Source organism: Elgaria multicarinata, chromosome 22 (genome assembly GCF_023053635.1).
Source record: "Elgaria multicarinata webbii isolate HBS135686 ecotype San Diego chromosome 22, rElgMul1.1.pri, whole genome shotgun sequence".
NCBI lineage: Eukaryota > Metazoa > Chordata > Lepidosauria > Squamata > Anguidae > Elgaria > Elgaria multicarinata.
In genome coordinates, this window is record NC_086192.1 from 13646247 (window position 1) to 13671285 (window position 25039).

Below are 25039 nucleotides of genomic sequence, written 5' to 3' on the forward strand. Positions count from 1 at the left end.
CTATTTGGGGAAACAGGACGCATTAATAGTTGGCCATTCGCTCTGAGCTTTTATACTGCCTGCTCCGGCTGAGTTCTCAGTTCAGATGTATCAATATACATTTAGAAATGTATGATTTAAATGTGAGTTTTTGCATGAATTTAAATAATAATAATAATAATAATAATAATAATAATAATAATAATAATAATAATATACACCGGTGGCCATGGAAGTTAAAGAACTATGGCCAGAGGAAAATTTTACAGTTATTCTGTTAGTCACATCAGTCACCAGCATCACGATTTTTTTTTACAGAATGCCTTCAGAAACTGGGCCTACCAAAATACATCCACGCCAACAACCAGAAAGCAGTTATACTTAAAACATGTTCAGTAGTCAAGAAAGTCCTGCATCAGTAAAAGATAGCAAGACTTGGCAAAGCACGTCATGTTTGTCTAGAAAAACCACCACAAGCGAGAAAAGACATAATAATAATAATAATAATAATAATAATAATAATAATATAACAATAATAATAATAATAATAATAATAATAATAATAATAATAATAATAATAGAAAAAATATACACCACTGGCCATGGAAGTTAAAGAACTATGGCAATAGTAAAAGGTCACAATGATTCCTTTGGTCACATCAGTCACCAGCATCGCATCAAAAAAATTTACAAAAATAATTCAGAAACTGGGCCTACCAAAATATATCTGCACCAACATCCAGAAATTGGTCCTATTCAAAACACATTCAATAGTAAGGAAGTTTCTGAGTCAGTAAAGGACAGTATGCTTTGGCAAAGCCCGTCATGTCCATCAAGAAAAACCGCCACAAGCAAGAAAAGAGAGAGAGAGAGAGAGAGAGAGAGAGAGAAAAGAAGAAGAAGAAGAAGAAGAAGAAGAAGAAGAAGAAGAAGAAGAAGAAGAAGAAGAAGAAGAAGAAGAAGAAGAAGAAGAAGAAGAAGAGTGGATTCCTGCATTGAGCGGGGGGTTGGACTCGATGGCCTTGTAGGCCCCTTCCAACTCTGCTATTCTATGATTCGAAGAAGAAGAAGAAGAAATTCAATGTAGTTAAAGGATGGAATAGATTTATGGCCAAGCACAGAATACCATGCAAAGTTCTCACCAACAGGTCCCATTGGTTTTCTCAGTACAGTGCCTGGGTTGGCTAGCGGAATGGCGTCTGGCACAAAGTCATCATACCATGTGGCCGTCGTCCTCGCCATGGGCAAGTCATTCTCTGAAGGCGGAACTCGCTCTGCAGCCTCAAGCAGAAGGATCTGTGTGCAAGATATGTAACAATCAAAGCCTGTCTTGCTTCACTGGGGGCTCTTTTTCACCAAGCAGGGTATTCCACAATGAAAGTGGTATGAAAGCGGTATATAAAAGGCAGGAGCCACATGACTGCTTTATAGTGGTATTGAAGTGCACTGACAATTGTTGGGGCCATTGACACGTACCATGTACCACTTTCATAGTGTTATATCCTGCTTGGTGTAGATGTGTCATGGGCCCCAACAGTTGTCAGTGCACTTCAGTACCACTATAAAGCAGTCGTGTAGATCCTGCAGTGCACTTCAATACTGCTATAAAGCAGTACTGTGGCTACTGCCTTTAATACACCGCTTTCGTACCACTTTCATAGTGCAATATCCTGCTTGGTGTAGATGAGCCCTAGGTCTCAGGGCCACAAGAGAAATAGACTTGTATAGGTTTGGCCTGCATACTACGTAGTTGCACACTGTTAGTGAGAAAGATGAGTTTAAGAGAGACTGAAAGAACTGGGCATGTTTAGCCTGGAGAAGAGAAGATTGAGGGGAGACGTGAGAGCACTCTTCAAATACTTGAAAGGTTGTCCCACAGAGGAGGGCCAAGATCTCTTCTCGATCCTCCCAGAGTGCAGGACACGGAATAACGGGCTCAAGTAACAGGAAGCCAGATTCCAGCTGGACATCAGGAAAAACGTCCTGACTGTTAGAGCAGTACGACAATGGAACCAGTTTCCTAGGGAGGTTGTGGGCTCTCCCACACTAGAGGCAGCTGGACAACCCTCTGTCAGGGATGCTTTAGGGTGGATTCCTGCATTGAGCAGGGGATTGGACTCGATGGCCTTATAGGCCCCTTCCAACTCTGCTATTCTATGATTCTATGAAGATAAATGGTGGAACCCTCGATTGCATGTTTTAAAAATAAACTCAGGTCCTTTAATTATATGGGGAAATGTGATATATATATGTGTGTGTGTGTGTGTGTGTGTGTGTATTCCAAACCTTATACTGTATATATTGAAAAAAATATCATTTTCCATTTTGGAGCCTGGGGAGCCAGGATTGTGTTACGAGGAACCGCAATCATGCAAAAACTATGTGGGTCATTTAACCAATCCCATGCGGAATCAATCATATCTAGGATTTGTGTAACATTATTTCCTTACGTTCTGATCAGCCGACATCTTCCGTTGGGATGGGTGATATCAGCCCAGGTCAAACACTGACAGTTTCAAAGGGGACGGCCAAGACCACTTGGATTTATAACAGGCGATCCATAATCCTCCGACGGGTTTTATTAAAAGACGGGGGAGCGGAAAGCGCAATAGAAGATTGAAAACTGGAGTCAAGGGAGCTTACGGCATTTATATATACAGTGCGGCAGGAACACATACTCAGTGTGGGTTTCAGTGAGGTATATGCACAACAGGGACGCCCTCATTGGGAGATGAACTTCACAGGGCTGGAATGGGCCAAACGGGTGAGTCTTCGCCCCACTGCAGCTTCCGCCTGCCCCCCTTGAGCTTGACAATCACCCACCCTGGCTTAATGGAGGCCAAACGTCAATAAAGCAATTTCAAAGCAGAGCGGAGCTGTTCCGCACAGCCCTAGTAAACAGGGGAGAGATGCATGTTTATTTCTGTTTGTCCTCACTCAGGCTTACAGTAAGGTATAGGGACTGAAAGGTTCTGGAGAAGATGGCATCACACAGATGTCCTGGGAGGAATTTCCAAGCAATATGGGACAATAAGGGGGGGAAAGCCGAGGCATTTGAGGGAGCAGGAGAGGCTCAGACCGGTGAGAGCAACGCAGTTGGGTGAGCACATGGTCACGCGCATGGATGTATCGGGAACCCTTAATAAATCAAACGGTTTCTTGAAAAGCCGCCTTACTTTGGCTTCGAGGGTGTTCAGCCGCTCCGTCATATCCGTGAGTCTCGTGCAATTCATACATTCTAGAAGAGAAAACGGTGGGGCGACTTATCAAAACAAATAAACAACATCCCAAAGCGCTCGTCACAACTTTTATCTCATTTTATGGGCTACAGATCTGGAAAACGGGGACAAGGAATAAGCAGGGGAAACATTTCAGCACCTCTACTAGTCAGGGAAACAGTTTATCGTGTCAACCAAAAGTTCCTTCAATTCCCTCTACAAAATACATTGGGTTATCCAGTATTGGGCAAAAGGCAGGATAATAATAATAATAATAATAATAATAATAATAATAATAATAATAATAATAAAATAACAATAATAATAATAATCCATCATCATGTCCATTGTCTAGGGATTTGCACAAACACACACACTCGCCTCAGAGGCCGATGCAGCACCACGATTGGCACAAATTCGGCTGCAATTTGTGCAAATTGCTCAGAAATGTGTGCGAATTGCAGAACCTTCCAAAGGAAAAGGACAGGAACCTCTCGTGCAATCACTGAGTCATTACTGACTCTTGGAGGGATGCCAGCTTTCGCTGACGTTTTCTTGGCAGGCCTTATAGCGGGGTGGTTTGCCGTTGCCTTCCCCGGCCATTATTACCTTTCCCCCAGCTAGCTGGGTACTCATTTTACCGACCTCGGGAGGATGGAAGGCTGAGTCAACCCGAGCCAGCTGCCTGAAACCAGCTTCCGCTGGGATCGAACTCAGGCCGTGGGGAGAGTTTCAGCTGCAGAAACTGCTGCTTTACCGCTCTGCGGGAAAATTCCCGGAAAATCCACGAACTGGCCCACCTTGCCGCAGATCGAATCTGTCACTGCAACAGGAACCAAAACAAAGTCCCGGAGGCCAAGCTGAGGAAAAGACGTTGAATTCCATCCCCTCCCGCAAACGGATTTCTCCGACAGCCCTAAGATGAGTATCCAGCCAGGTAAAAAAAGTGGCGACGATCCTGGTTCAGCACCCGCATGGTTGAATAAGGCTAGACTTTGAAGAGCTAAGTAGTCAAAGGCCTGACCTAGATGGACAAATTTGTTTCGGTTCTTCCAACATTTTATATATATATATATATATATATATATATATATATATATATATATATATTATTCCCAGGTATGAAGAAGTCCGTAGGTTTGGGTAAATGTTTAACAAAAATGAACTGAAATGGAATAGCTCGCCCTAAGTAGAACTAGGTACATCTTTATTTGCATGCATACGAACCTAAGAACCTAAGAAGTGCCCTAATGCTGGATCAGACCAAGGGTCCATCTAGTCCAGCACTCTGTTCACACAGGGGTCAACCAGGGACCTGCAAGAAGGACATGCTGCAACAGCACCCTCCCATCCATGTTCCCCAGCAACTGGTGCACACAGGCTTAGAATCATAGAATCATAGAATCATAGAATAGCAGAGTTGGAAGGGGCCTACAAGGCCACTGAATCCAACCCCCTGCTCAATGCAGGAATCCACCCTAAAGCATCCCCGACAGATGCTTGTCCAGCTGCCTCTTGAAGGCCTCTAGTGTGGGAGAGCCCACAACCTCCCTAGGAGGCTTATTGCCTCCAATACTGGAGATAGCACACAACCATCAGGGCTAGTAGCCATGGATAGCCTTTGCCTCCAGGAATTTATCCAACCCCCTTTTGAAGCCATGCATGTTATGGGATCAGTCATTGGACCGCGATGGTAGTGAGAATACTCTGTATCAAAGAAGCCACTTGATGGCAGCATTGACAAAGCATCAGCGAGGAATATAAGAAGCAAGGAAATGAACAGTGGGGACGAGACATTGGAAAGGACCTTGTCTCACGAAAATGACATTTTAAACGACAGCATCAAATCCCAAATGAGTTCATAAGTAAAGGAATGACTCCAGCCTCACACAGTGCTGCCATTTGGGCAGGAAATAAAATTTGAGTTCTTCCGTAAGAGAGAAGAAATGTTCCCCAAGGAAGTTGGATGTAAATTCACAATGGAAGACCCAACCTTTGGGGGTGCTGATTGCGAACGGGGGAAAGGCCATTATCAGAGACACGTTTGGCAGGTGAGGCAGGGCCTTCTTGGTGGCTGCTCCCTGGCTCTGCAACTCCCTGTCCTACCAACAGGCAAATAAGTTCTTATTCGGAAAGATGTTTGGATTTTAATATTCCGGATCAATATTCAGACACCATTTCCCCCCTCCCCACTTACCTGCCTCCGTGGCAGACGGCGGAGGCAGGTAAGTGGGGAAGGGGGGACAAAATGGTGTCTGAATAAGCCCTCCTCCCCCCCCCCCTTACCTGGCTCTGCCATCTGCCACCGCACAGACCGTGGTGGCGGATGACGGAGCCCCTCCCCACTTACCTGACTCCAAAGCTTCAGAACAGTCTGAATCGATTCGGACCGTTCCGAACCACTTCAAGTCAATCCGGACCTCCCCCGATCCGCTCCGGAACTGGGTTTAGGAGGTCCGGATTGGCCCGCTCCTCTTCGGATTCGGAGATCCGAAACAGAACGGTGCACACTCCTAGTATCGACTCTAGGTAGGCTTGATGGTAACCCACAAAGCAGTGGGTGTGATGCTAACCAACAAAGCATGGGGGCGCATGCGCATAAGGAAAATGCACAGTTGCATTGGAGCAGAGTGTGCCATGCACGTGAATTACAATCACATCCCTGCTGAGCGGCTCCCTGCCCTCAAAAGCCCCGGTGGGCGCCCGGTGGTCCCAGATAGTTATCACGACAACAATCACAAGCGAAAAGCTCATAATAGGAACCTCCATTGCTCCTAATATTTCTTTTTATTGCAAGCTGGGCACCCTTACTCCGAAATTCTTATTCTGTGAGTAATTAGTAATGAGACATCTTGGGAGCATTTGCAGCTGTATCGTCAGCGTTCATCGGACCCACTGGCAATTACTTCAACCTCTTCCTCGGTCTCAAGAAAAGAAACAATCCCTCTTTTTTGATAGCTTCAGAACTGGTTCGCATGACATGACCCCCCCTTCGACGGGGGATGTTGGGTAGTTGGGTTGTGTGAACCCGGCGTGGTTTCTTCAGGGTGGCTTTCTTCCGGATTCTTCCCTTAAAGCGATGTGCAAACATCACCTCCTGCAAGTAGAAAGCCGGCACGTCAGGGAGAGGGCTACTAATCCAGCCCTTTAGTTGCTGTCCTGGTTTTCTACTTGCAGGGATTTTTAAAACGTAGGAAGGCACTCCAAAATGTTACCCCCTAAGCAGAAATGTGACGCCATCTGTTCGAGCACCTCGTTCCTCTTTAAGACTAGAGCAGTCTGCAGGACAGAGAACTCCCCAGGGTTCGTCACCTTTTGATGACGTCTTAACAGCCTCCACCAAACTTCAAACAGCGTGAGTCAAGGGAGTTCCTCAAGCCGTTACCCTATCTACAATTTCTGGTTCCTTTCTGCCCATCCGCTTATTGTCAATGATGATATTTGTTGCCAATTCCACATGGCCCCAATGTGCCTCGTTTTGCAGGAGAGTAGTTAAAGCGTACCAATTCGAGAGAGGGGGGGCAGTTAAATGTCTTCTCTGCGGGCCCAAATTGCTCTCATGCGGCCCTAGAATTTTGAGTCACATCCGCACCGGTGGGCCTCCTCGGGAGTAAAACGGCTGACGTGCGCCCGACAGCCAGCCTCCAATTTCTGCTGAGCCCGCTCTTTTTTGCAAGGGTGGCAAAAGACAGACATCTGAGTATGTGGTGCTCTATCCCCAGATGTGCCGTTGCTTCCTTCACAAAAAACCCTCTGTGTTTTTGGGTAGCTCATCTGCTTAACAGATGTGCGGCTTCCAGAGCTCCCAAGGTTTTTACTTACAACAACTCTGCAGATGTTACACTTCTTCCTAAGCAAACCCTTTTACCTCCCCTGGAAATCCCTTGCGGTTCCTGATTAGCCCTTGCTGGAGACCTGAAATCTATTTCCAAATGAGCTTAGATGATGATAATGATGATGAAGATGCATCACTGTTGTCGCTGTCGTTCCTCCTGTTAATATTTTCCGTGCGTGCAGATCGAAGGGATTTCACGCTGCATTCATTGGGCCCTTGGGAAAGGCACCCTTTGAGACCCAGTGGGAAGGAAAATAAAACTGTGTAGCTTTGGTACATCCCGTTGGGTTGCAAGCACTGGGGTTTTGCATACTGGGAACCATGAGATCAATTCAGTGATTCAATTCAGCCCAGCCCTCTTCCGGCTCCCCAGAGGGCCATGACCTTTCCCAGCCCTTTCCCACCAATCTTTGGGTGGGTTCCTGGCTTTTGTGCCATTTTAGTTTCCCCATTCTCTAAGGCCATAACCATGGAGATCATTCCATAACTGGGGGGCCACCACAGAGAAGGCCCTCTCTCTTGTTGCCATCCTCCTTCATTGTTGTGCACAATGAAGGCTCCCGATGTGGGCGGACGGTGGACGGGCAGCCCCTGAGCCCCAGGGCATTCAAAGAGAAAGCCTGTGAGGCCTGGCGAGCTGAGGAAGAGGAGGGACAGGCACAAGGAAATCCGGCCGGCTCCTGGAACCAGTCATGTCCCCGTGACATCCCTGCTTGTTTTAGATTGACAGTTCACGCTGGTGTAAGTGACACTGGCGTGAGGCCCCGGAAAGGCCGGACGACTCATACTTCGCCACAGTGTTAAACGGTCTCAGATCCTTCTGTTTTATTTTAGTGAGAAACAAACAGAACCAAAGCACACACACACAGCCACCGCACACATGCTGTGAAAGGTCAGCTCCAAGTCCCATTTTTAACATTCTTGTCTTCCCTCCTAAGTGCATGTCTCAGCACAACTAAATATAATGTTTGGCTGCCGTTGGGGGAAATGGTGTGTGTGTGTGTTGTTTTTGGAAGGAATCGTTTGCAGAAAATGAAGCCTGGTCCACCTCTTCTGAGTGCAATGAATCATAGAATAGTAGAGTTGGAAGGGACCTATAAGGCCATCAAGTCCAGCCTCCTGCTCAATGCAGGAATCCACCCTAAAGCATCCCTGACAGAGGGTTGTCCAGCTGCCTCTTGAAGGCCTCTAGGGTGGGAGAACCCACCACCTCCCTAGGTAACTTGTTTCATTGTCGTACTGCTCTAACAGTCAGGAAATTTTTCCTGATGTCCAGCTGGAATCTGGCTTCCTGTAACTTGGGCCCGTTATTCCGTGTCCTGCACTCTGGGAGGATCGAGAAGAAATCCTGGCCCTCCTCTGTGTGACAACCTTTTAAGTATTTGAAGAGTGCTATCATGAGACAACAGTGAGTTTGGCGTAGGACTTCTGTTGGATGGCTACCTCCCCATGGGATCTCTCTGGGCTACCAAAGCCACTTCATCCAGACTTTCCACATTTTAATCAGGTCAATGTTTTTGCTCATCAGCCCCCTTGGGCCGGATCTACACTATTGCTTTAAAGTGCTTTATAACAGTTTTATAGCACTTTAAAGCAGTTAAAGCGCTTTATAACTGTTATAAAGCGCTTTAAAGCAGTAGGTGTAGATCAGGCCCTGGTACCAGCCAGATGCAAACCACGCCAGATGCAAACCACGCCTCTTCGTTGGCTGCTACATTTGTTTAAATGTTTTCTTTTATATTCCACCTTGGGGGAGGGGTTCTTATACCTGAAAGCTGGTTTAGAGGTATTTTTATAAATCGTTTTGTTTTAAAAAAAAATCTCTCTGAAAAGACTGTGTTGAAATAAAAGCAACTTATTCCCGAGGAAGACATTTCTGCAAAGTTTCCTGAAACCTCTACATTCAAGCTTCTTACGGCTCAGAGAAAACTACACTTAGCAAGTTGGAAAGAAAGTCTTATGTTTTATACGTTTCATAAATATTTCTCTCTTTTTTAAAAAAGAAAGAAAGAAAGACCTGGATTACTATAGAGAGTCCTGCGGAATGCGTGCCAAAGTAGCAATATGGTTTTACTTGGAAACAGAGTTTCCACCTGCTCAGGATAACTACTATTTTAATCCTTGATTTATATTATTTTCTGGGCCAACAGCAATATTTTAGAGGTTGACAATTAATGCGAGATGATTTAATTTAACCTGAACGATTCGTGCAGGTCGGCTTCTAGAGAGCAGGTCTCGGGGGAAGTGCAAGGAAAAGGGTAGTACAAATATTTATCCGTATGTCATATTTGTACCCCACTCTTGGTCCTTTGAGCTGAGGGGGGGGATATCCCATTTTAACCTCGCTACGTCCCTCGGAGAGGCGGAAGTCGAGTGATACGCCCAAGTTCAGGCAGAGAACTTCATGGCTTGTTGGGAGTTCGAACCCGGGCCGGCCTGGTCCAACTCCATCCCTTCATAAGGGTTTGAGAGGCATTGACCATTTACAGGGGGATAGGCCAATTACGCAAAATCTCCGGTTTGTTGACCAACATGGTTGCTTTTATCGCATATTGAAGGGGGGATTAACCAAAGCAATGTGTACGAAACATCTTTTTGACTATAGCTATAATCCAGGGGTTTTGAACTTTTTTTCAGTCTAGGGGCAGTAGTCCATTTTGGACAGGCTCCTCACGGTGGGCGAAGATGACAGCCAAAGGGGTGGGGCGAACAGCAAGGGGCGGAGCCCAAAATACCAGCTTATTTTAGCGGAAAGCTCTTACTGTTAACGTTTTCAACATTTCAACATTTTAAAGGGACTGCAGAAAAGCTGTTCAGCTGACTACCAAACGATCGGAGAACCCGGATCGCTATTCCAGAAGGGTAGGGTTGCCATACGTCCCGGAAAACCGGGAATGTCACGGTTTCTAAGCATTTCCAAAATGTCCCGGCCAGTCAGTCAAGAATCCCGGATTCCTGTTCCAGCCGGATGGAGAAATTCCAACCTCCGAAATGGTGCCTTGAGCCTGCTCAGTGTCTCCATATTGAAGTCTCCTCTAGCTTTTGAGAACTAGTGGAGGAATGTAATTTAGTGTCATTTTTTCCTGTTGGTTTGTTGAAATTGTTCTTTGCCTATTATTTATTTCCAGGTGCGTAAGTACTTTAGGCTGCAATCCTATGCATACTTACCTGGGAATAAGAACTATTTAACTTAATAGGATTTGTTTCTGAGTAGACGCACACAGGATTGCAGTGTTAGATAACTAAAGGTTAGATAGCTTTCTTTCTTTCCCTAGACCTTTAGATATTGCTCAGTTTTTAAAAAAAATCCTAGCCCCCCCACCCCCCAAAAAATTGTCCCGGTTTTGTGGATTCAGAATATGGCAACCCTGCAGGAAGGCAATTTGGACAGCTATGGGATTTAGACAAATGAAGAATGATATATAAATATTTTGAATAAATACATAAAAAAGAAAAATCTGTAGATTTTAGATGTCAAGGAACAGAAAACAGAAGAGTACTCCTGCCACCCCACCCCCACCCCCAATCCACGGTGCTAAACCTGTAAGTGCATGGATGCTATACAGGAATTCAACATAGAAGTCTCCGAATGCAATTTTACTTGAGTTTTCGAATTTCAGCACACACACAAAATCACTCCTAAGCGAAGCCATATGGATCGGCTTTCTCCCACCTCCAACCACAAGGTGAACCACAAAAAAACCCCACACAACTCCCCCCAAAAATCTTTTTTTAAATTCAACACTCCCTAATACCAATAATTATCTATTATTTCCCAAGATATTCTGCAAAGTTACTCTCTGCCCTACAGGCGCCTCACTCCAGTTGGCTCCCACAAGCTCTCTGGTTGTGGAGCGAAACCGTTCTTTGATTTGATTACAGTCCAGGTTCTTCTCTTATCTAGAATCATAGAATCATAGAATAGTAGAGTTGGAAGGGGCCTAGAAGGCCATCGAGTCCAACCCCCTGCTCAATGCAGGAATCCACCCTAAAGCATCCCTGACAGATGGTTGTCCAGCTGCCTCTTGAAGGCCTCTAGTGTGGGAGAGCCCACAACCTCCCTAGGTCACTGGTTCCATTGTTGTACTGCTCTAACAGTCAGGAAGTTTTTCCTGATGTCCAGCCGGAATCTGGCTTCCTGTCACTTGAGCCCGTTATTCCGTGTCCTGCAGTCTGGGTTGATCGAGAAGAGATCCTGGCCCTCCTCTGTGTGACAACCTTTCAAGTATTTGAAGAGTGCTCTCATGTCTCCCCTCAATCTTCTCTTCTCCAGGCTAAACATGCCCAGTTCCTTCAGTCTCTCTTCATAGGGCTTTGTTTCCAGACCCCTGATCATCCTGGTTGCCCTCCTCTGAACACGCTCCAGCTTGTCTGCGTCCTTCTTGAGTTGTGGAGCCCAGAACTGGACGCAATACTTTAGATGAGGCCTAACCAGGGCCGAATAACCTGGGCTGAGCTTTCGTGGCCTGCATCAATCGTACCTCGTGGAAGGCAAACTCGTTGTCATCTCAAATCGGAATCGGATTGCAATGGATGAGTTTTCTCAGAGGATTCCCAGAAAAAAAGCTGGCCCATTCCCCTACTGTTCCCTCCCAGATCACAATCTTGGCACATCCGTACAGGGAACAACATTAAGTACAATATAATATTATGTTTTTGGGAGTGGGGGAAGCCCATTTGGGTTATGTTTTAAGAAGAGCAGGCACAGCAGATTTTTTTTCAAGCAAAGAAAGGTGAACCTTCCCCCACGGGTTAGCCTACCCACTGTTGGAAACCGGATACTGGGCGGAATGGACGAGGATAGAGATGTGGTTTGATCCTGCTCAGTGACCCTACTCCTCCCACTGCTGATATTTACACAACAGTGGGTCACAATTGCTCCTTGCCCCACTTCAAAGCTAACACAAGGTAACGAAAAAGCAAGAAAGGAATATAGCCTTTCTTTTCCCCTTTCTTTTTCTTTACTCATCTGGTGAAGGCCCTTGCATCCACCTCTCCGGGAGTTGATTTATCTCCCGCCTTGCTGCCAATCTGCACCCCGCTGTCAGTTCGTATCTCTCCTAGCAAGCTAAGCTTGCAAAACGGAGACTGATAAGCCTCAGCCAAGAGGCTTTCGATTGGATGCGCTAAGACAGGGGATTCCCACCCACCTACCCCGCTGCCCCACCGGCCACAACGGGAAAGAACACTGAAGGATTTCATCTTCTGTTTCCAGATTATCTCTTCCTAAACCGTGAGCGCGTGAGCGCGTCTATCTCATCGATAAGAATCGCCTCTCCCCAAAACCAAATACGTGTTGGTTGGTTGGTGCGTTGAAAGACGCGTGGGCTTGTTCCATAAACTGTTGTGTCTGGGATGTTTTCCTAGCTCGCAGAAATCCACGGTGGTGCCCTACTCCAGATACCTATCTGCTACCGATAAAATATTACTTGATTGCTTATCGTCTTCCAATCTTACAGGAAGACATGTTCAAGAAGACGCCTTGTCTGCATTCAGGGGGGGGGGATTTTTATCGAAACCAGATGAACACACCGCCTCAGTTTCTGGTCGACAGCCAAAACACATAAGCAGAAAGTTACAAGAGTGTAAAACGGTACAGTTGGATTAAAAAAAAAAATTGCGGGCAGGGGGGAGGAAAAGTTATCTTTGTGTTGGTAAGTAAAGACGTTGCTGAAATCTCCGTCTGAAACATTATTTCTGCCTCACTGCTGGTAGTGTTACTCCCACCCATTCTTCTGTTGTTTACCCATGGGCAACATTGTATGTTCCTTGAGGCAGGGACCTGTCATGTGTTAAGATGTTTTTAATCAGTTTTTAATGTGTATTTTATATCATGTTTTTATACGGTTTGTTTTATATTTTGAATGGTTTTAGTTTTTGTGAACCACCCAGGGAGCTTCGGCTATTGGGCGGTATAAAAATGCAATAAATAATAAATAATAATAAGACCATAACTAGAAGTCTGAAGCAGGGATGTATGGATTCCGCAAAATCAATTCTTTCTGCATTTCACGGTTTGTCAGGTGATGCCGTTCTGACAGAATCGGGCATTTCCCAATTTCCCAAATTTGTGCAAATTTGCGCAAATTTGCATACATTTGCACTAGCACAAATGCGCAAATTCCAAAATGCAGAAATCCCCCCCCCAAAATGAGCATTTTCATGTGTTAACCTAAGGGGGGGGAAGCACATTTTTAGCCAGGGTTTTAAACTATTTTTCTACAACTAAATTTGCATTAAATTCCAGGGGGCAGATTCCATTGCAGGAGCTCTTGGCAGAGTCCTCCTTGGACTGAACCATTTAAGACTGCAGGGGGAAATTCACAGCTTGTCAGAGAAAGCTGAGTTGTAACCCAGCTCCCTCCATGATGTGTTAGTTTTCTATTTATAGAGGGTTGTTGCTGCTGCTGCTACTGCTGCTTTTTAATTGAAAAATAAGCAATCACCCCACCTGGCAGATTCAATTAATTATTATTCATTTATTAATTATTAGTAATTATTAGTAATTATTAATTATTCAATTAATTATTCTTCATTCAAATAAGCTATCCCCCACCTGGCAGATTCAATTAATTATTATTCATTTATTAATTATTAGTAATTATTAGTAATTATTAATTATTCAATTAATTATTCTTCATTCAGATAAGCTATCCCCCCTCTGGCAGATTCAATTAATTATTATTCATTTATTACTTAATATTACTTATTATTAATTATTAATTATTTAATTAATTATTCTTCATTCAAATAAGCTATTCCCCCACCTGGCTGATTCAATTTATTTTTATTCATTTATTAATTATTAGTAGTTATTAGTAATCATTAATTATTCAATTAATTATTCTTCATTCAAATAAGCTATCCCCCACCTGGAAGATTCAATTAATTATTTTTCATTTATTACTTATTATTACTTATTATTACTTATTATTTAATTAATTATTCTTCATTCAAATAAGCTATCCCCCACCTGGCAGATTCAATTAATTATTATTCATTTATTAATTATTAGTAATTATTAATTATTCAATTAATTATTCAAATAAGCTATTCCCCCCACCTGGCAGATGGAGATACTACAACCCAATAAGAGCTGAATCACAATAATATTTCTGAATGTATCGTGTGGCTCTTAAGACAGGGGTGGGCAGTCTGTTTTGGACTACAAATCTCATCAGCCACCAAGAGCATAGCCAATGGTTAGGGATGATGGCAGGTATAGTCCAGAACACTCTCAGGGTACTGGATTACGCTAAGGTATGCCTTTAGAAACGCCAAAGAAGCTGGAAGGTGCCTTCAGTGATTAACGCTGGTTCCCCCTTCTAATTTTAATTAATTTGATTGATAGATCAATAAAATAAAATAAAATATTTCTATCTCATCTCTCAATCAATGCTCTTGAGGCAGCTAGGAATGTTTTAAAGGAAGAATAAAACAAGCGGACATGACCGTCGCTTTGCAGTGTGCAAGGAATGCGTCCTTCGGCACGCTTTTCCTCTCCCACTTATCAAATTTTCTGTTTGGAAATATCCAGAAAAGCAAATCTGCCGGAGAGGAGCACCAGAGCATTCCTTATTTCCCATGAAACTGATTGGTGGGTTGTTGTTTTTCCAGGATTCGTCTCAGAGGCTGTTTCATAGCCTCTGAAACAGCCCTGATTAGACTCAGGGCGCTTTGGGGCTGGCTGCCTTGCTTCGGAAATGGCCCTCTACGGCCACCATAGTTCACAGCTGTAGATCTATGAAAACGACAACGCCCCCATCTTACTTTTAAATCTCGGCTTTAATAGAGGAGGACAGATAGCAACGATGAGTACTGTGGGTGGCAGTGGCTCCGGTTTCGGTGGGTGCACTGCCCTGAATTGGCCCGAAGCACCTCAAGGAGCTTTGGAACCAATCTGCTTCACTTTGGCATGCCTCGGGCTGAGCCAGTACCGCCTTCTATTCAGGCACAAGTGGACCGAATCAGCTGCCTCGGATCAGATTCGGGGGTTGGGTCCGAGGCAGCGCACAGCCCTGCTTCTTGGTTAGTTTACGTGAGTGCACAAAACAGGAACCAGCAGGTATACGCACTAACACACTTCAGTTCTCATCCTGGTTTATAAACCCATACTCTTTTTCTTTTCTTTTTTCGGCCTTAAAGTGACGTGCAGACATGGCCAATGCGTGCTCTATAACTGTACACTGGGCAGTTCACCGAACGCAGAATAGCTACTCCATGTGGTCCTTAGATTTCAAATTTCCTCTGGAGATTAGTGGCTAGGTTTATTTAAAAATTAAAGGAAAAATAAAGGTAGTCTAGGCCTCCTGATACGCACCCTGCAGTTTGCTTTCAAGTTCTACCCACGTCTCAGCTACCAATTTTCCTTTCCAGCGCCTGTAATTTCCCCCCCTCCTTTATGGCAAAACTAGAATTACCTAAGTGCTTTGCACTTAACTATGTCATTGAAAGACCCGTGCGGCTCTTAGCTCAAAGTACACATGGCCACATTCTCGCAGGATGTGCCTGCCCTTTTGCGAGGGTTGGTGTGGGTGGGGGGAGATTGGGATAATTGTACTGAAGTGGAACACGTTGCCTGGCAGATCTGAAACAGGCGCACGGTGAGCAGCGGCCGGCGGGCGAGGAGGGGGCGCTTGACGTTGACTGACTAAGATAAATTACAATCTTTATGTTATTGCTGAGCCTTCAAACAGGAAACTCCGAAGTCAGTGAACCCAGGGAAAGAACAACATAACCAAGATGTGCGTTGTAATTTACTCTGGGGGCTGTCCTTTCCCCTGGTCCATAACTGTCCGATGGTATTTGGAATCGCTGCGTTTTTCCAGCCAGGCGTAGCCCTTCTCTCCAACACGGACACGAGTGCAACAATCCGCTAGGAGAACGTATGTCTTGCGTATCCCTGACATTCTCAGGTCAGGCTGGGGAGGACGTCTCTCTGAAATCCTCTAAAGCTATTGCCAGTCAATGTCGTGTTTCTCAGAACACTCCTGCTTTCGATGAGAGGCAAATAACGAAGCTTGCTAAGTAATCCACAAAGCTTTCATTAAGCAACAAACGTCTCTTCTACCTGAAGAGAGGCTAACGTCTTGGAAACGTCCCCCTAGGCAAAACTATGCAAACTAAGCAAGACAATTGTTCACTCAAGAAGAATAGGAAACCACTTCCCAAACGCCCGTGAGAGCCTGGTGCGGAGGCAGGTTCTGGCGTAAACGAACTGACTTTCTCACACCTTCCTTCCACCCCATGCGTTTGAGCTTCCGGCGGACCCTAGCATTAGCTAGTTTGTCAGGGCACTCTCCTCCAGAAGAAAGCTCACTTCCCACTGAGTGTGTAGGATTTGGCCTTGAGGAGATAAGCTCTGGAGAGGGCTGACTTCCGGCTGGGGAATCGCCTGTGAGAGCTTCCTCCCCCACTGGTACAGGCTGGCTGGTGTCTGACGCTGCCTCCTCTATTTCCAAATCTGATTCTGATTGATTACCTGAAACATCTTCTCCCAAAACAGGGGCAGTAGGGTTAGACATGACAGCCAATGAAGACAATATTGTGAATGGGCGCCGGCTCATGAATAGAACCCGTGTTCTACGTGACAAAGGACATGTCTACACCTCCTGGCGATGCGGGAGGGAGGGGGGAGGATCTCATGATAGGCTGATCATGAGATCCTCCCCCTGAGTTCACACATGGCAGGGAGGAAGGAGGACAAAGTGATCGCCATTGTTTTTTTAAGAATACAGGAGCTGGAGCGCACCTGTGCTCCAGAGGAAAAGAAAGGAAGAAGAAGAAGAAGAAGAAGAAGAAGAAGAAGAAGAAGAAGAAGAAGAAGAAGAAGAAGAAGAAGAAGAAGCAGCTGCTGCTAACCAGGCCTAACCAGGGCCGAATAGAGAGGAACCAGTACCTCACGTGATTTGGAAGCTATACTTCTATTAATGCAGCCCAAAATAGCATTTGCCTTTCTTGCAGCCATATCGCACTGTTGGCTCCTATTCAGCTTGTGATCCACAACAATTCCAAGATCCTTCTCGTTTGTAGGATTGCTGAGCCAAGTATCCACCATCTTGTAACTGTGCATTTGGTTTCTATTTCTTAGATGTAGAACTTGGCATTTATCCCTATTCAATTTCATTCTGTTGTTTTCAACCCAGCACTCCAGCCTATCAAGATCACTTTGAAGTTTCTTTCTGTCTTCCAGGGTATTAGCTATCCCACTCAATTTTGTGTCATCTGCAAATTTGATCAGCGTTCCCTGCACCTCCTCATCCAAATCATTAATAAAAATGTTGGAGCACTGAGCCCAGGACTGAGCCCTGCGGTACCCCACTCGTTGCCTCTCCCCAGTTTGAGAAGGTGCCGTTGATAAGCACTCTTTGAGTCCGATTCTGTAGCCAACTGTGAATCCACCTAATAGTTGTTCCATCTAGCCACTTTTAGCTAGTTTGTTAATCAGAATGTCATGTGGTACTTTGTCAAAAGCTTTGCTGAAGTCAAGATATATGACATCCACAGCATTCCCACAGTCCACAAGGGAGGTTACCCGATCAAAAAATGAGATCAAATTTCTGTCCAAACATGCATAGGATTGTGCCTTAAGTCAATTGAGAGGGCAATGCTTCCTGAATTAGTCACATGGATAATCCCAGCCAATTAGGGATTACATGTTTTGTCGGTCAATTTCATCAATGAAAGCAACTTAAGTCAATTGACAGAACCGGTCGTTTGATAAACTGACCAGCATAAACGGACCGCTAAGCATTTTCACAAGCACTGCTGAAAAAATATTGAAAATTTAACTGGGAGGGCTATTTTCAGACAGAAAATGTTCTGGGAGAACAGCAAGTCGTTTTGATGCAGCCCTGACAGGGATGACGAGGCATCAAATGATAATTGAAGATTAACAGCATGGAACTAAAAAAACAAAAAACAAAAAACGAGCCCAAAGAGAGCAGCTGAAGTTACTGAACTTTCCAAAGACAAAACATATGTAAAGTTAATCTCCCTTCTATGCTCACGTCTCCCTCGCCCCTGCATCTGAAAGAAGATACCTCCTTTCTCCAGATTTCCCAATGGTCACCCCTGGAACGCAGGTAATCCCTTAACTGGAGCAAATCGTAACACATTTTCCCTCAACCAAACTCTCCACGGTCAGCTGCTGCAGTGAGTTTCTCTGCTCCCCCGCCTCTCTCCCTCATTCCTTTATTGATTTCCAAAGGGGGCTGTTTTAGCTCAAAGTTCTCAGGTCGTCCAGAAATGATTACGTCGGCTGATCTCTTTGCCTGTCAAAAAATAAAAAATAAAAAAATGCATCTCCAACCCCATGGAAGACCCTGTCTGCTTTTGTTTGGCTGCAGCTACACAAACCATCACGGGGCCAGCAGACGTAGGGCACGGTGCAGAAATGTAATAGATACCAACAAAGCCCTGTGAGGAGAGACTGGAAGAACTGGGCATGCTTAGCCTGGAGAAGAGAAGGCTGAGGGGAGACGTGAGAGCACTCTTCAAATACTTGAAAGGTTGTCACACAGAGGAGGGCCAGGTTCTCTTCTCGATCCTCCCAGAGTGCAGGACACGGAATAATGGGCTAAAGTGACAGGAAGCCAGATTCCGGCTGGACATCAGGAAAAACGTCCTGACTGTTAGAGCAGTACGACAATGGAACCAGTTACCTAGGGAGGTTGTGGGCTCTCCCACACTAGAGGCCTTCAAGAGGCAGCTGGACAACCCTCTGTCAGGGATGCTTTTGGGTGGATTCCTGCATTGAGCAGGGGGTTGGACGCGATGGCTTTATCGGCCTCTTCCAACTCTACTATTCTATGATTCTATGAAATACTTGAAAGGTTGTCACACAGAGGAGGGCCAGGATCTCTTCTCCATCATCCCAGAGTGCAGGACACGGAATAACAGGTTCAAGTGACAGGAAGCCAGATTCCGGCTGGACATCAGGAAAAACGTCCTGATTGTTAGAGCAGTACGACAATGGAACCAGTTACCTAGGGAGGTGGTGGGCTCTCCCACACTAGAGGCCTTCAAGAGGCAGCTGGACAACCCTCTGTCAGGAATGCTTTAAGGTGGATTCCTGCATTGAGCAGGGGGGTTGGACTTGATGGCCTTAGAGACCCCTTCCAACTGTACTATTCTATGATACTATGATATTCCAATAAATAAATATTGTATTTGCATCCTATATGTGAATTCTCCAGCATGGATGCCAAAGGGACCCCGGATCCCACCAGAAGCAGGTCTCTTCACCCAGCCACACGGCAAGGCCGGCCCTGCAAACATCAAGGGAAGTGCCTCTCCTTATATTTTCCTGCTCAAGACTTGAAATCTATTGGTAGATCCATCCTCTGCGTCCCACCAATGCAAGGCGTACATAATGGTGGGACATGGGAGAGGGCCTTCTCTGTTGTGCCACCCTGGTTGTGGAATGCCTTCACCTTGGAGGCCAGACTGGCAGAAACTGGCTTCGTTTTGGCACTAAGTTGAAACGTGTCTTTTTATCAAAGCCTTTGAGGGCTGAATTTGCCTAAAGCTACACATAGTTATCACAGCTTTCATTGCTTTTAATTTTTTTTTTTTTTACTAGTATTAGTAAAATACTAAGGAGACGTATTAGCCTCTCAAATGAAACCCCCTAAATTATTTTCAGTGCAGAGGGGTGAGCGCAATAATTTTTCATTCTGTTCTCCAAATCCATACCAACTAGTCTTTCACTGCTTACATCCATCAGGTATGTATCATCGTTACCAAAAATAAAAGCAAAAAATGAATTTTAAAAAATTGCTTTTCCAGTCAAATCTGGAAAGTAAAACACTGGGCTTTTCTTCAATATCTCTATGGCCTTAGCTAGGTTTACCTGATAGTCCGCGACAGAGGAGGGAAGAGATCACACTGTGATTAACGCGAGATCTCTCCTCCGTTTACACACGAGGCATGACGACCTCAGGAAGAGAGGCGTCGCGCCCGCCATTTAAAACAAAAAATTAAAGGAAGAGGAGCGCACAAATGCTCGTGCGCTAATGGTGGGGAAAAGGAAAGGAACCTCTCCTGCAAGCATGTGAGTCATTGCTGATTCCTAGAGGGACGCCTGCTTTCGCTGACATTTTCTTGGCAAGCCTTATAGCGGGGTGGTTTGCTGTTGCCTTCCCCAGCCATTATTACCTTTTCCCCAGCTAGCTGGGTACTCATTTTACCAACCTCGGAAGGATGGAAGGCTGAGTTGACCCGAGCCGGCTGCCTGAAACCAGCTTCCGCTGGGATCGAACTCAGGCCCTGGGGAGAGTTTCGGCTGCAGTAACTGCTGCTTTACCGCTCTGCGCCACACGAGGCTCGCGCTAAAGGTAGGTGCATTTTTTAAAATAATTTCATTTCCCCGCTCTCCCCGACGGGCGCAGCGCTCAGCTCCGCGCGAGTAATCGCATGGAGCCGAATGAAAACACGGCAACAGGCCACATGTTCCGTGGTCTCAGGCCCGAGACCGTGGAAAAACCAGGCCCAAAGGCAAGTGCTCTATTCCGGGGCAAGGGAGGAATGATCCCTTCCTGATCCCGGGATCCCCCGTGCATCATGTGGACGCACAGGGATGATCCTGGGGTTCGCCCCGTGTTAAAGCCTGGACTTGCTAAGGCCTATAAGTGTACGGAAAACTGAACCGCCGTTTGAAATTCTTTGTGACGTTCATCAACTTCAAAGCTCCAAGGGTTTCATTCGGGAAAAGTTGAGGCAAGTGTGTGCTTGACGTTCCCACTGGAATCCACGGATCGTGCCCTCCGTTTCAAAAAGCGAAACAGGTTTCAAAATCTGGGAATGAAAACGGCTGCAATTGTCCGTCCTCCCGCTCTGCAGACACCCCTGCAGGACCCCAAATACACAAAACGCTATTCTTTGCCAGCAATTGCAAGGAATAATATTTGTCTGGCGTATCGGATTTCCAGCTGACAAACATATAGCCGTGGAGGAGGAAGTAAAAGTTTAATCCCCCCCTTTTTTTTTTAATTCTCTCCACGGTAGAACATTATTTTAAGCAGATGTTTACGTCTTGGGCCATGGATGAGACCCTATGAACTATCTGGCTGAATCTGTTTTGTTTCAGTGGGTGTCCCCAAACTTTTATCCCGACATGTTCAGAATATAAGGTAAGTGAAATTGGGATGAGTGCATGTCTTTACGGGGAGTAAACGGGAGACATCGTCTCAAGCAATGTTAACCAGGTCTTGTGTTTAACTGAGAGCATTTTAAGATGCGCTTGAAATTAAAAAAAACATTCTGCTCCCTTAACGGAAGCCGTTCTTGGGTAGGGTGACCCTATGGAAAGGAGGACCGGGCTCCTGTATCTTTAACAGTTGCATAGAAAACGGGATTTCAGCAGATGTCCTTTGTAGGCATGCAGCCCTTGGTGAAATTAAGAACATAACAACATCAGGAGAGCCCTGCTGGATCAGACCGAGGGTCCATCTAGTCCAGCACTCTGTTCACACAGTGGCCCACCAGCCATCGGCCAGGGATGGACAAGCAGGACATGGTGCAACAGCACCCTCCCGCCCATGTTCCCCAGCAACTGGTGCACACAGGCTTATTGCCTTGAATACTGGAGATAGCACACAACCATCAGGGCTAGTAGCCATGGATAGCCTTTGCCTCCAGGAATTTATCCAACCCCTTTTTGAAGCCATCCAGATTGGTGGCCATCACTACATCTCGTGGGAGTGAGTTCCATAACTTAACTATGCACTGTGTGAAGAAGTCCTTCCTTTTATTTGTCCTGGATCTCCCACCCGTCAGTTTCATGGGCTGACCCCAGGTTCTAGTATTTTGAGAGAGGGAGAAAAATGTCTCCCTCTCCACCTTCTCCACACCATGCATATATTTGTACACCTCTATCAGGTCTCCCCCTAGTCTCCTTTTTTCCAAACTAAACAATCCCAGTTGATGTGACCTTCCCTCGTAGGGGAGATGCTCCAGCCCCTTCATCATTTGAGTTGCCCTTTTCTGCACTTTTTCCAGCTCTATAATATCCTTTTTTAGGTGTGGTGACCAGAACGGCACACAGTATTCTAAGTGTGGTCGCCCCATAGATGTGTAATTCCCTCTTCATCCCAACAGTCAAAGCTGCAGGAGCCCTGCCCTCTTGACCAGATACAAAAGATCTCTAGTGGCAAGGATTTAACAACAGCAAAAACAGAAATTCTGTCTCTCTGCCTGATGCAAAGAAGAAAACTTGGGGGGCGGGACCCATAGTGGATTTGTGTGTGGAAAGGCAATCATGCCAACTGTTGGCTCCATTTAGTGGACTTCAGATTATTATTATTATTATTTATTTATTTATTTATTTATATAGCACCATCAATGTACATGGTGCTGTACAGAGTAAAACAGTAAATAGCAAGACCCTGCCGCATAGGCTTACATTCTAATATCTAGCTGTTGTTTTAAGTAAGTCTTACAGGCCTTACATCTGTCTCTTTCTACATCAGTGGTGTGTAACATGACAGGGCACGTACACCCGCCCCCCATTGTAACACCCAGCACCTACTAGCCCATTCCAGGCAAAGTACAAAGTGTTGGTTATCACCTTTAAAGCCCTACATGGTTTGGGCCCAGGCTACCTGCGGGATCGCCTTCTCCCGTACAATCCGCCCCGCACCCTCAGGTCCTCTGGGAAGAATTTACTCCAGCCAACAAAAACAAGGCTGACAACTAGTACCCAGAGGACCTTCTCTTCTGCCGCTCCCAGTTTGTGGAATGGCTTGCCGGAAGAGATTCGTCAACTTAACAGTCTTTTAGCATTCAAGAAAGCTATCAAGACTGATCTCTTCTGGCAGGCCTATCCAGTGGAATTTTAGGATGCTTTTAGGATGTTTTTAGGATGTTTTTTTTTTAAGTGTATACTACCGTATTCCTTCGATTCTAAGACGCTATCGATTGTAAGACGCACACTAATTTCAGTACCACCAACAGAAAAAAAAAGCTTTGATTCTAAGAAATAATAAATACGCTCGCGATTCTAAGACGCACCCCGTTTTTAGAGATGTTTATATGGGGGGGGAGTGTGTCTTAGAATCGAAGAAATATGGTATGTTTTAATCAGTATTTTATGCATTTTATGCTTGCTGTTGGTCCCCGCCTCGATCCAATTGGAGAGGTGGGTAAGAAATATATTATTATTGTTGTTGTTGTTATTGTTATTGTTATTATTATTCACCTTTGGGGGGGGGGAAAGGGTAGAAAAATAGCCGAAATTCGCTCCAGCACCTTTGATCGAACATTCAAGAAACCCCTGATTATTATTCCGGGCATTTTGAATAACCTACTTGGATTGGGTTTTTTTTCCTGAGAACGCCCACAGAGTTTGCCAGCTGAATGCCCTCTATTGTTACTACCGACACATGTTTATGAAAGTGCTTCGAAACAGGGTAGAAACCAAGATTCCACGGGGCGTCAGCTGTTTCTGGACTGATGTCATGGTTGGCGGGCGAGTTGGGTACGGACCAAGCATTGAGGGCAGCGAAGAGGGAGAAAGTGTTATTGCTGAAGTGACCCGCGGTTACTGTGGAAACCGTAGCCAAATTTCCATCTGGGTGGGGGTCTCGTGGGACCCCACACACAACTACTCTTTATGGAATCCAGGATTTTCCATCTGATCCAGGGATGTCATGTTTGTACAGAGGGACGTGAATCCAGACATTGCCAAGATTTTCAGTTCCTTCAAGTCCCTCCTCTCAATGTCACCGATCTGCATTGATAAAACGTAGCAGAAAAGCCTACAATGGACCATGTGCTACAACTGAAGATAAAGTAAGCTGTATATCCAATGTGGCTCTCAGGGGTCCACGCTCTCTTCCGCACACCACCGAGTGGTAGTTTCCCAGTTTTCGATCAGTCACCACCACCACCGCCATTGTAAAAGGTTGAAACACCTTTCCTAAAGTTTATTTACTTGCACTAAACTACAATAGACCGGAGAGGTTGTACTCGTGAGCTTTTCATGAACGGAGTTCAGTTCTCAGGCCGAATAATCATGCGAGGTACTGGTTCCCCTCTATTCAGCACTGCTTAGGCCTCATCTTGAGTATTGCATCCTGTTCTGGGCTCCACACTTCAAGATGGATGCAGACAAGCTGGAGCGTGTTCAGAGGAGAGCAACCAGGATGATCAGGGGTCTGGAAACAAAGCCCTATGAGGAGAGGCAGAAAGAACTGGGCCTGTTTAGCCTGGAGAAGAGAAGATTGAGGGGAGACATGAGAGCACTCTTCAAATACTTGAAAGGTTGTCCCACAGAGGAGGGCCAGGATCTCTTCTTGATCCTACCAGAGTGCAGGACATGGAATAATGGGCTCAGGAAGCCAGATTCTGGCTGGACATCAGGAAAAACTTCCTGACTGTTAGAGCAGTGCAACAATGGAACCAGTGACCTAGGAAGGTGGTGGGCTCTCCCACACGATAGGCCTTCAAGAGGCAGCTGGACAGCCATCTGTCAAGGATGCTTTAAGGTGGATTCCTACATTAAGCAGGGGGTTGGACTCAATGGCCTTATAGGTCCCTTCCAACTCTACTATTCTAGGATTTTATGAAGTTTCCCTACGTCTGGGTTATGCAGTTTTGAGCAGTACCCATTCACCTGAGAAGACTGAACAGCTGTGGCTGGAATGGCCACTTTATAAGGGCAGTGACCAATCAGCAGCTTGCTGGGTGTCAGCTGACCTGACTATGACTCCGCACATCTAAGTATAGTCTTCAAGGGCTCCATTCCAGGTTTAGAGACACTCCCGCCCTAGGCAAACTGCCATTTACCGTGGCCCACCCGGACCCAAATAAATTAGTTTCATTGCTATCTGCCTGTTGATGCAAAACAAGGGAGTTGGTTGAGCACTTGCAGGCTGTAACATGTGTCCTGCGGGCTGTGTTTGGCTTGAGGGGAGTCCCATGTTGGAATAGAATCTCCTCTCCATGCAGAACACCAAATCTGACACACACGGAATGCCAACAAACATTTCCAAGTCCGACCGCTAAA

The 25039-nt window shown here is 45.5% G+C and overlaps 1 protein-coding gene across 1 annotated transcript in view; it reads right to left on the minus strand.

The window, feature by feature from the left end:
• The window catches only part of COL26A1 (collagen type XXVI alpha 1 chain), a 96645-nt gene that overhangs the window by 17164 nt on the left and 54442 nt on the right, over positions 1 to 25039 (minus strand). The window contains exons 4-5 of the mRNA XM_063146803.1: positions 3156 to 3217; positions 1122 to 1275 (exon numbers count right to left, since the gene is read on the minus strand). Of these exons, the coding sequence (XP_063002873.1) occupies positions 1122 to 1275; positions 3156 to 3217 (216 nt within the window). The remainder of the gene's footprint in view (positions 1 to 1121; positions 1276 to 3155; positions 3218 to 25039) is intronic.